We start from the raw sequence: 12,777 nt of genomic DNA, 5'->3' as shown, positions 1-12,777 counted from the left end.
TGCATTCACTAAATTCTACTGCAAATGCAAAAAATAGAGCAACACGTCCGATTGCACTGCAGGCGTGGGGGGAGGGGGGGGCATAGAATCGGTGCAATTGAATTCACGCCCCGTCCCGCCCCTGAACGCAGGTGGAAGTTTCATGAGTGATCGCTGTGCGTTCCAGCAGCTACCTCTCTGGAACGTAGCGCTTTCAGTGTGAACAAGGCCTATAGTGACACTAAACTCAGCAGGTAAACTTTAAAAATACATTCAAGTGCCTTAACTATTCACAAAAATGTATCGGATTTGTATATCACTCGGCTGTAGATCCTTAAATCATCTCTGAATTGGTGCTGACACTGTCCTTCCTTCTGGAGGGGGGTACTTTTGTTCCCCATGGCCCCTGTGTGTGTTGTAAAGTAGTCACTGCTCCAAGTTCACTCCTGTGATGGACTACAATCTCAATACAGATTTGTAAACTAAAGGTGAGATTGTAGTCCATCACAGGAGTGAGCAGGAAGTGCGAGGGAATCTTTCTAACGGGGCTCCAAACAGTTCTAATCCTTCACCACTCCATCTAAAACAAGAAAAAAGGTTTTGGGCTTGACATACTCTACTTTTTTCTATAAATATTTGTTATAAGGTATATTATATATCTCCTTTTTATAACATGTCAACCCTAAAGAACTCAGCTCGTAATAAAGACAATAGTTTGCATCGAACCATCTCATTGATCCATCCCTTTGGTCCTTTTAGTTTTCTTCGCCTCAAATTTTCACCCAAAGTCCCTCAAGGGGAAGAAGGAAACTCTGGTTTGGTAGCAGCCTTGCTACTATACCAACACTACTAAATCTACAATTTTCAACATCATTAGGACATCATGGCTGCCTTCCTCCCTCCACACACACACACTATAACAATATATCCAAAATTACATATTTAATAATCCTAGTGAAAAAGAATTGGTACTGGAGGCTGTCATTGGCAGAGATTGCAGTTTACATACCTCATATCCTTTAAGTGATGGCCCAACTAATACTACCGGTCTCATAGATGGCACAACATCATAAGGCGGAATATGCTCGGTCTAAAAATAGAACATTGACCCATTAGCTTGCCCATTCAGGAAACATTTGGACATTACTGCATGAAATGTAGTCACAAGAACTCACCACTTTTTGCTTCTGTTTGGCTGGAAAAGAAAAATGGGACAGTTAAGGTTATTATTCACTTTACTGGAGAGCTGAAATGGCCTTGACCTCAAACTATGATGCCTTCACTGGTAGCTATTTTTTTGGCTAAATACATTTCAGGTGCATCCAAACAAAAATGTTCAAAGTCTTACTCCTTTATTTCTTTAGAAGGCAGCCACAGTAGAAAAGCCTGCTGGCAACACTACTGACGGGTTAATGTTTCATACACCTGTGAGTATTTTTATTACCAAATGTTATCTTGCTGTATTACATGACTTGACTTTAATAAAGAAATATTGAGATGAAAAGCCTGCTGGCATGCTGTAGTGAGAGACCCTTGCTCTCTGTGTGGAAACTGTGGTCTCCCTGCAGAGGTCTGACACATCCCTGCTAAGTCAGCCTTTGAGTTCTGCAATCAGCAAATTTGATATAATTGGAGAATTTTAGATTTGACTGAACAGGTGGCATGTCCAACCTCTGCAGAGAGAAAACTGCTTTCACACAGAGAGCAAAAGTCCTTCACGGCAGCATGCTGGCAGGGGAAAGGCTTTTCTACTCAGGGTGTGGCTGCTTTCTACAAAATGTAATACTTTGCTGTGTTTTGATTAACCTGTAATGTATTTAATTCATTTAAACCGAAGGCCCATTTCGGCTTTGGGGGAAACCTGTACTGAAGAAGGCTGCAATTAAAGACCTCTTTCTGAAAATATAAATTCCCTGGCTGTCATTCTGATTCAGGGGCTTCAGTATGTCTTGAGTCACTATCCTGTGACAAGTAGGCAGATAAGAATTCTGACTTCCATTTGCACGTATCCCATGCATGTTTGTTCTAAATTAGTGTCTATTAAACGATTTATTCTAGAGACAGCCAAGCAACTCAAACTATCAGAAAGTCAGCAATAGCATCTTATGTACAGGTTTCTTTGGATACAGTATATTCAAGGGGGCACATGAAAAGAGGGCCCTGTTTACAAGTACTTACAATGTATTAGGGTATAAAGACATGATGGAGCTGGTGAAAATGCACTGGTGGAGCCATACACCAACAATGCTGGCAAGACTTCCTGATTCCGAGTGTTGATTATAACTGGCCACACATGGGGTATTGGAAGAGACTTAGGGAATGTGATAGGCTGTAGGTTGGATGGGTCATATGGGAGTGCAGGAAAGAGGAAAGTTGAAGTGTGCATAGGAGATGTTATTGGGTTGTAGGAGAGTTATGCTGTGCATGGGTAGGGTTCTGAAGACCCTCATTCATAGTTAGGTTTACTGGGATCCTTTTAAGAAGCACATACTGATCCTGTCACCCCTTCCTCCAGTTTCCCTGAGCAATGGTGCTAAATAGAGATGTGGATCAAGCCCCTATTTGGCATTTTGGCCACTTTCCAGTCATCAAATGCTTCCAAGGTGAGGTGACTGCCAGAGGTAGCAATGGGCTGCTCTTTTGTAAGACTCTTTGACTGCCAGTGGGGCTTGACCTTCCCTGATTTCACAGCTAAGTTCTGCCCATTGACATTTCACTATAAAATAAAGCTGCCCCTGTGGTCAGAAAGGACATGTTTATTGGATAGGAGGGTAGAAGATGTTACAGTTTACTCATATCTGGGAAAGTTAAGCCCCTGAGACAAAGTTAAACTACATCATGGAAGGGCACAGAAGTATACTATCTGACTAATAATGGCAATAGCAGGCATCATGTGTGCTCTTAGGCTTCAGAGGAACTGAAATCCTAGCTACTTTTTCCTTATGGGCCATTCTCACAACTGTGCTATGTTAACTCTGACAATACCAAACATTTTATGTGCATTATGGTGCCATTTATTATAAATGACATCCCAACACACCTACAACGGACTGCGGTCTGTTGTGCTAGCAAAAATGCAGCAGGTCTGATTTTTTAGTATGTAGTAGTGCATTAGGCAACCCATTTAACTAAATGAACTGCTTTAACCCAATGCACCTTAGCATGCAACATAACACGTGTCCGTTAACGCACTGCAATGGACCGCCTTGGCATGAATGACCTCTATTTTCTGTGGCAGCAGAAACTTGGCAGCCTACCAGTCCTCTAATGTAAACACAAAGCAGGGGTTTTGAAGTTGTTAGAAATTGACTGAAATCGACTTTAGAGCCCGTTCACACATACAGCAGTGGCTGGCCATTCACTGCCAGGGCATTTAGAAATTTGTTTTCTATGTGCCCCATTCACACCAGTTGCGATGTGCGGTGTGGTGGACTGTGGTAAAATGTGGACATACCACATTTTTACGCAGGGCACTGGCTGCCACTGGAGGTCACGCACTACAATAGAATGCAAACTGCTGCCATGTGGAGGCATGAATGAAGTGTATACTTTATTTTCTTAACGCTTTTTAGAGTGTACAAACAAAAAAGTAAACAGTCCCTCCCTTGCAATGTAACAACTTAAGGCACTGTACACCTCTGATTTCACCCAGCTGACAATAGTCATATGGTAAAATTCTGCCATTTAACATGCAGCTAGTGTGAACAAGCTCTTAAGAGTCTTTGTTTTGATCTTCGAGGATTACTTCACAGTACAAGCAGCTAGAGAGGCTAGGGATAGCTTATTTAAAAGCCTGTTCGCTGATTGTCCAGTATATACAAACATGTCTATAGCCTGAGCATAAGTACAATTTAAAAGTACAATAGATCATCTGGGTAACATAAGCTCCTTTTAACTATCCTTGGCTTGTTCTATTGCCAAAAAACAGCCCCTCATCAGCCTCAATATTTTGACTTAAAGGCAATACACAAATAACAATCAAATACACACACAAAAATCACAAATACAAAGATCACTAAATTAAAGTAAACTGAGCTACCCTACATAAAGTCCCCCAAAACACACACCCCCTAAAAACTGCTTCAATGAAGCAGCTCAATGGTAAAATCAGTAATTTTGTAGTGAAATCAATTTCACTTACTAGTGATAAGTGACTCGGGAAGCACCGAAGTTAGAGATTCACCATGACAGTGACTTCAGTCACCACAACTATTTGCGATTCAACCAGAATTGCATATACCGCTAAATGTAATCACCAGAAACTAAGCGATCTACCTTTAACTGGTCCGATTGACCATCAAAATCCGGTCAATTGTGAAGTCAAACCTGGGCAGTGAATTGACCGCTTCAGTGAAAAAGGAAATTTGGGATTACATTTTAATGGATATAAAATGGGAGAATCAATTGCAATCTCATTGAAAACGATCTGAGTTTTTCATCGTGTTTGATTGGTCCAATTGGGTTCCATCTCTTTGCAATTGATAAAAAGAAAACCACCTTAACAAAAATGGAATTGACAGTTGAATTGCTTAATGAAATTTCCTCTGTAGAGCCATTTAAAGAGACATCACTGGCATTGGAAACCCAGGAGCATCTGAACCCATTGCATCCACAGGACTTCCAACAACGACGTAAATTAAAACAGCCAGATGATTGAATAAAACTTTAACAGGGTTATACACAAAAGGGTGAAGAGTTTAGAGAACGCAGGAGAAGTGAACAATCTAGGACAACATAGCTGATTTGGAAAATTCTCCAATTCAGCTCACTTTCCAGTTCAGCTATGTTGTCCTAGATTATTCACTACTCACGCCTTCTCCAAACTCTTCACCGTTTTGTGAATAGACCTGTAAATATTGAAGCTGTGGCAGGAATTCATAATGTTCCCTGGTAGGTAGACTAAGCCCACTCTTCTCTTACTCTGTGGTTTTGTCTAATTGTGGTCATGACAATAGAAAGAGCAGAATAACACAAGAGCCAACGTGGGAGTGGAGGACGATGGAACATTCCTGCATTATCTGTCTTGTACAGAAGTTCTACCTTCTCAGTACAGTCATGGAAGCAGTTGTTTTCACGTCAGTGCGGCTGTCTTTCTAATATTAGTACACAGCTCACTGTCTCATTATGTGTGTTGACAGGCTTCTGCAGATAACTGCTTTTCTCACATCACGAGCTTCAGACATTTTTTAGAGGAGATATCACCCCTTTGTCATGATTATATAAAAAAAAATCCATCCTAATTCTAATTTATCTCTAACAAATCCATACTGAGCTTTTTGTTTTTGGCTATCTTGCAGTCTTGGTACATATGTACACATACTGAATGGTATAAAAATTATTTTTATTTAGGAAGAAACAATGTGAGTTTATTGTATCAAGGAAAGAACTGTGAAGTGTTGTCTTACAGTGAATGTGTCACTTTGTCCATTCAGAGAAAAGTGACAGGTTCTCTTGAACCTCTCTCACCTGAACCCCGAGTCTAATCCAAGAGTATAAGCTAAGATTACTTGTGTGGGTTGAGGGGCTCTGTGCAGCTAACAGATACCCCAGAACTGGCAGGTCACTTATGTTATTACTGCAGAACTGTGTGAGACATACCCTTTGCATGAAATGAAATTGGTGTACTGACTTTGCTACAACTGCCCTAAAACCAGTGAGTAGACTGTTATTTTTTGCTCACTGTTTGAAGATGAACCCCCTACATTGGCTATAGATTTACAATTGGATTTGGAAAAGACAAGTTTAAAATCTAATAACTGATGTGAGCTACAGTATATTAGCTACATGCAGTCAGCCAAGTGTGAAAACTTAGCAAGTTTTGCCAATTAATAGCAAAATTATCTAATGATAATAGCAGCAAATGGCGGAATAACCCATCTTGGATGGGTACCAGTGTTCACAAAACATTAGCAGGCATTAAAAGCTTTATTAGCAGTTGCAATTTTTTTTCCACTAGCTCGGAGGTTAATCTAATTTAACTCTTAGAAATGCGCACAGGTAAAAAAATGGCATTGGGGTTATTCTAAGGACTGTACTATCTATAAATAGATATGTTCAATAATTCAACATACCCAATTCAACGTACGGCAGATTATACAGTGTTATTGAGGGGTTACATTGATAACTACGGGCAGACTGCCAGACAGACAACTGTAGAGATGACATTGAATGGAATTGATTGAATTTTACACAGTTCACTTGAGTTGTGGGCTATCATGCCAGCGAGTTATGGTTGATGACACACAACGTGGGGGGTGTGGCCAGTCTTTAATCACATCTAAAAGCATTGCCTGAGAATTCTCACCAGCAGATGGAGGGGTTGCTCGAAACGTACCCGATACCATTTCCCCGAGACTTGATGAAGACGTGCCACTTGATTTACTGTTGGAAATGAACAAGTTTTATGGTTAAACCAGTCAAGCAAAACACCTATAAAGCACAATATATTTCAAAGATGGGTATCAGCTAAGTACAACTAAACTAATATTTTATTGTAATCATATGTGAAGTCTGGTGGGCTGAATTACTCAGTGGCTTCCTATTATCTCTCTAGGGACTTCTGCCTTTGTTGCGACTATTAAAGTGGAACTGAACACATAAAAGGAAGATTTACTATGTTATAGAGAACATCTAGAAGTGTTAATTGTGCTTAAGCACTACCCTGAAAATGTACCTTTTGTATGGAATTCCTCATGAAAAATAGCAGTGCATTTCCCGGTTATGTGAGGGTGCCTAGGCACTCCTGTGCCTACAGCCTCATAGCTGTATACCTGTATACCTGCAGTGTGAGATCTAAAGCACTGCTGCCTCTGACTGCTAGTCTTTGGAGATTTGGAGTGAGATATTTCTACCACTAAGCCTGTGATTGGGTGAAACGTGTCAGTGGAGGTGGACCTTCGGTGGGACACCAGTGATGTGGTACAAGCTGTAATAAACTATCCCAGTAGAATACGGTGTGCGGCCAGATTTTCTTATGTTTGTATGGGCTTATAATCGAGCAAGAATGTGCTCTCAGCATAAAGCAGCCAGCCTTTTCTGAGCCATGGGGAAGAGGCGCTTCTTTTATGTGTTCTCCCTGTATCACTATTGTGCTGTTCACTGTTCTGCTCGCTGGGGCTCTCTTTGGAGGAAGCAAAGCCCTGCCTCTATCAAGAGGCCACCTCCACAAACAGACACAAGTCAGTAATGGGGAAAGGATCAGCTGCACAGGCAATACTGGTGACTAGTCATCTAATTCATCCTCTACTGATACTAAGGGATCACTTCCAGAGTTCAGTTCCTCTTTAAAGGACCACTATAATGGTTGAAAACCATTGTATTCTGGTATTTATATGCTGTTAATACCTGCAATGATAAATTAATTTTTTTTAACACATGACTTTAGCTATATTTACATGCAGGACAAGTTGTCCAATAACAGTGACAGTTACAGGGGCGGCTTACAATAGCAGCTTCTATTAATGTAGGAAGAGTAAAACCTGTTGCTGTTACTGTTGAAAAGTGTAAGGCTTTAGTTTTCTTACTTACTTAAAGTCCATTTAAAAAATATCTATTTAAGACTTCCCTGTCCACAATTTCTTTGTCAAACAAACAGTGTTGTCCACTGTTAAGGAAAGTGTAAAAATAACAAATCTACTGACAGGATAAACAGGTAATATAACTATGAAAAAAAGGAAAGAGAAGGACGCCCACCCTAGTGTAGAGGGTTTTTAATGATTCTAAGTACAAATACAGAATAAAAACATACTCACAAAAGTGGATCAATAAAAGCATAAAGATGAGCCTATGCGACTATAGAATGGCTGCACATATGTCTGTGTGTCAGCACGGGACTCCTGTAATGACGCGTTTCCGGGGCCCTTGCGGTTCTATTCACATTTCTGTTCATATTTCCATTTATTCTTTATACTTCAGATTGGCGGCTTCCACTAAATCCAGTTTGAGACTGAGACACACAGGTCATTGTCCCAAGAGTTGAATATTATCCCGTTGGCATTTTGAGATCACATTCACGAGCATTTCGTTCTCTTATTTCTTGTTTTAATGCACCTTTTTGTCATTTATATGTATACCCTTCATTGTGATTTTATGAGCACCCGGCTGCCAATTAAGTGTTTTAAAGTTTTTATATTGATTACTAAACCAAGTTTTTTATATTTATATTGATTACAGAATCTAGCGTTTGCTATAAGAGCAATCAATGCTCTCCTTTTATATATACAGTTTTATTACTATGTCTTCCAATATCTTCAGTATTTTTAGCAGTTTTTAGCATATTTATGTCTTGGTCCTCAGCCACACACATACAGCCTTTGATATTTTACAGTTTCATCCTGTATACATAAAACTAGAGCCTCGATTCATGCTTCACCTGTCCTGTATTCCCCTTTTCTCACACAGCAAATACATGCTGGTTGGCTCGATTTTTCTGCCTGCTGATTGGACGGCGAGCACAGTGTGTGAGAGTCTCAGGGCTGGACTTCACTAAGAGGCAGCTGATTGGCTCATCGGCATTCCACCCATTCTAGTGGAGTTAGCCACATTAATAGATGCACACAGCCATGACAATCAGACGCCGCCCACAGAGGCGTGTCCTTACATCATGGATCTTGGCTCACAGGTCTGCATCAATAACACTCCCCTATATAAAGCTGTATGAGTGAGGCAGTGGATATGTTCTGACGAAGGGGGTGTGGCCCCGGAAACGCGTCATTACAGGAGTCCCGTGCTAACACACAGACATATGTGCAGCCATTCTATAGTCGCATAGGCTCATCTTTATGCTTTTATTGATCCACTTTTGTGAGTATGTTTTTATTCTGTATTTGTACTTAGAATCATTAAAAACCCTCTACACTAGGGTGGGCGCCCTTCTCTTTCCTTTTTTTCGCAGTGTTGCAGCTTCCCAAGCTGAAGTGGGGCAGCCCTCCTAGTCAACCTCGTTTTGTACTATTCATCTGTTGGTCGAATTTAGCGCTTTGGACTTGTTTTCACTGGTAATATAACTATGTTATGAGGGGACTGCTGTGTTAAAGCAGAATTGCGGGTCATTTTTTTTTTTTAACACTTGCAGAGGGGCTACCCCTGCGCTGCAAGGGTTAAGTGCTTATTTTTGGCTTGCTCTTAGAACAATCCCTGGAGCCTCTGTCCCCTCTGCTGCAGTGGTCTAAGGTTCCTGAGTCATGACGTTCTATACACAGTGTATAGGACGTGAGGATGCCGAGGGACATGCCATCACTGCAGTGGAAGAGGCAGGCTGGAGGGAGCACTGTCACAGCCAGCTAGGCTCAGAGTATCGAGTGAGCATAATTTTGTTTCTTTTTATCCTAGGCAATAACAAGCCCTTGACCCTTGCAGTGCTGGGATATCCCCTCTGCAAGGGTTAATAAAATGTTTACCAAGTGACAGACATTTTTGCTGTTGCCCATCGTTCTACTATAAGAACAGGCTTTCTGTTATTCTCAGCAGTGTCTCTGAAATCAGCACTTAGTCCAAAATTCCATTATTACTCACCCTCCATGAAATCGCCCCCTCTTCTGTTCTTGCTGTATTCGTATATTCTCCAGCCTCAGAGGACTTGGAATGAAGCCGACGTCACAGCCTTCTTTAACCAACCGCCCGATCCACCAGTCATTGTTGTATTTCTAAAACGGTGAATGGTTTATTGTAAAATATATTTCATATTTTGTACACACACACATACATATTCTATGGACAATGGAAGAAGGCTCAACTGTCTCCTGTGGGATGGGGTATGGGGCATTTCGTTAAGTTGGCCATATACTGCTTGAATTTCATCCATTTCCTGCTGGCTCGCCCAAAATTCGAGCTGTGTGTGGCCCTGCCAGATTGATGAGAGTCAATTATTCAATACATTTTTGTTGTAGGATCCGGGTGGAAGATTGTCAAAAGTGCAGTCAATCAGCCACAGTCACTGTTTGGGTATTCTGACAGCCAGCATCTGGGAATTCTTTAGCCCAACGGGGGATTCCTCCATCCACGCTGTGAAGCATGAATGGAGCAATCTGTGAGATTTCTATGATTGTATGGCCAGCTTCACTAACGTCCTTAGTAGGGCTGTGCAAATTAACGATTAATTTCTCGATTCATCGTTAATCTTTTTGATCGATTACATTTTTTTTGATCGATTACATTTTTCTAAAAACTTGCTGCACGAGCGCCACCCAAGGCATTGGCCTATACACATACAGCACAGCAATGAAGTAATAAAATGAACTAGGATCCCACTAATCCAGCACGTTATTATTCTGAGTTGCCCCGCTCAAGCGGCGGCCATATTGAGTGGGGCACTTGAGATTAATAACGTGCTGGATTAGTGTGATCCTAGTTCATTTTATTACTTCATTGCTGTGCTGTATGTGTATAGGCCAATGTAGTTGGATCTGTATGTGCGTTATAATTAATCAAAATTAATCGATTAAAAAGAATTTCCATTAATCGAACACGAAACTTTTAATCAGTAACAGCCCTAGTCCTTAGTATTTTCTAGGTTGCCTTACCTGGGTGTGATTGCTTGATGTGTCTGTGGGCAGCCCTGGATAAACATTCTCATTTGGTGGGATGTGAATGTGCAAATGCTTCCTGTGTTTATCACCATGAAGAGGGAGAAGCCTTCCGACGGGATCAAAAGCACTCCCTATGCTTTCTCTGAAGCACGGATAAGTGGTAATTTTGGCCAAACTTGATTTCCCCATGAAAACAAGTTTGCCTCTCCTGAAATTAGTCTCTAATTTCACCACGTGGCCCTGCAAGCTGAAATTAGCTTACCATCTATCTAAACCCAAGATGAAAAAAACGGAAAGATTGCAGCTTACCAGTCTTTTGATGTGGTGGCGGCATTAATGTTCTTTTTTTTTTTTTCAAGGTTTTATTTTTTTAATCTGTTGATCCTGCCAGTAACACACTTCCTTCAGTGACAACACTCACTAACTGTGCTGTATCTATGGAGGAGCAGCATTTTCAAGCTAGAAATGAACTACATAGTACCCCCTACTCTTCTCCATAAGAGAGGAGCAGAGACAAGGGAGAACAATGCTAAGAAATGAGAGTGCAGCACAGGCAGAAAGAACAGGAAGTTATTAATTCACAAGATGTCTAGCAAGATCAACATGTATTCTTTTGCACTAATCGAGCAGATATGGCAAACCACTATCAATGGTATATTTAAAAGACCAAAAGGGGGCAAAAAAGAGTTTTGTTGGGATTTATATAAACTTTAAGTAAAGAGGTTCCCTTTAAAGCGAACACCATGATCCTAGTTGTGGCCCCCTTATGTTGTGTATTACGGCTTTGATGATAAACAAAGCCATGTCAGATCCCTTTGACTTTATTTCTAGCATTAGGGTTAATATTATGCTTAGCATGTTTTGGCGCAATGAGAGTCATTTAAAGAAGAACTCTTTATAAAATGAACATTGCAAGGCTTAAGAGATCATTTTGTCTGCGGTCCCTGCAGACTCTTCTCCCCTGGGTCACTGATGTCACACCGCCTAATGCAGTCCATTACACGTGAGGACGCCGAGGGACATAACACAGCCAGAGTGGAGGGGGAAGAGAGGTAAGCGGTCACTGCTGCAGGACCAGGGATCTTGTGGGTATTTCTTCTTAATTTTGACCAAAACGAGCAGTTAACCCTTGTAGTGCGGGGTTGCCCTACTGAAGGGTTAATTTTTTTAAATCTTGAAGTTCTTCTTTAAAGCCTATCGCAGTTTTAAAATTGACCATCATTTAGCCTTCCCCATGGTAAATTTTGAGGAAATTTCCAACATTTTCACTGAAATTTCAGCAAAGCAAAAACTCTCAGTTTCCCTCATCCCTACAGTATAGTTGCATTGCTATTAATTGGTTTTCCTAACACTGGACAGCCTTTTCTAGCCTTCTGGCTTCCTCTTGCCTTGCCATGGTGCAGGCAGGCCATCAGCACCATGGACCCGAATGATGCTAATCCAGGGCTGGGTGGGATCCCTTCAGAAATTGACGGAAGTTTGCCTTCATCCAGGCTCTGCCTCCCACCCTCTGCATCTTTGACTCTTGATCTTATGGTAGGACTCTGATGTAAAGGGAAAAATGAGGCCTCTGATGTGGTGTGGACTTCTGATGTAAAAGAGGGGGGGGGGACTCTGATGTGAAGACAGAACCCAACTTTTGGTTGTGTTTTTGCATGGAGTCACTCTCTAAAATCCACACAAGACCCCTATCTGGGTTAAGGGTCTAATATGGATTTAGTAGAGACTAAACATAATTTTCTACATTTTTACATTTTAGACTGGGGTGCCTTGAGATTTTGCATAATTTTACAGGGTGTTGTGACTGAAGAAAGGTTGAGAAATGCTGTATTAGAGAGACAAGATTAGGACTGTTAAATCTGTTACATAGAAGAAATAGCTGCTTTGTGTAAGCTATAAGTCACTAAAATCATAATAGGGCTATGGACTCTACCCGCGTGATGGCACTGGTTCTTGGTGATTGGCCCTGCACTGTCACATGGACTAAACCATAGTCTCCTACATACTGGGTTGTCCCTATAATGAGACAGCCTGAGGCAGTTGCCTCAGGCGGCATCACATCGGGTCATGTGGGGGGCAGCAGGTATGCCTGCCACCTGTTTTCTTCCAAAGCATCACAGGTTGCTAAGAGCTCTTAGCAACCAGTGATGCTCTGGCTGGTGTCCAGCCTGCTCACTAACATCACTGGTTGCCAGGAACTGAGCAGGGCACTCTGGCTGGCACCCCGCCCAGCTCCTGGCAACCAGTGATGTCAGCGAGCTGGGAGGGATGG

At 41.5% G+C, this 12,777-nt stretch overlaps 1 protein-coding gene across 3 annotated transcripts in view; it reads right to left on the bottom strand.

Moving 5' to 3' along the window:
- CACNB4 (calcium voltage-gated channel auxiliary subunit beta 4) overlaps positions 1-12,777 on the bottom strand; it is a 109,706-nt gene that overhangs the window by 24,750 nt on the left and 72,179 nt on the right. For all 3 annotated transcript variants that reach the window (XM_018553598.1, XM_018553600.1, XM_018553599.1), the window contains 4 exons: positions 9,493-9,623; positions 6,284-6,360; positions 1,155-1,174; positions 989-1,069 (listed from right to left, as the gene is read on the bottom strand). In XM_018553598.1, coding sequence (XP_018409100.1) covers positions 989-1,069; positions 1,155-1,174; positions 6,284-6,360; positions 9,493-9,623 — 309 coding nt within the window. The remainder of the gene's footprint in view (positions 1-988; positions 1,070-1,154; positions 1,175-6,283; positions 6,361-9,492; positions 9,624-12,777) is intronic.

The sequence above is a fragment of the Nanorana parkeri genome, unplaced genomic scaffold (genome assembly GCF_000935625.1).
Source record: "Nanorana parkeri isolate BGI_ZX_2015 unplaced genomic scaffold, ASM93562v1 scaffold125, whole genome shotgun sequence".
Lineage (NCBI taxonomy): Eukaryota > Metazoa > Chordata > Amphibia > Anura > Dicroglossidae > Nanorana > Nanorana parkeri.
This window is presented reverse-complemented; position numbering and strand designations above follow the sequence as displayed.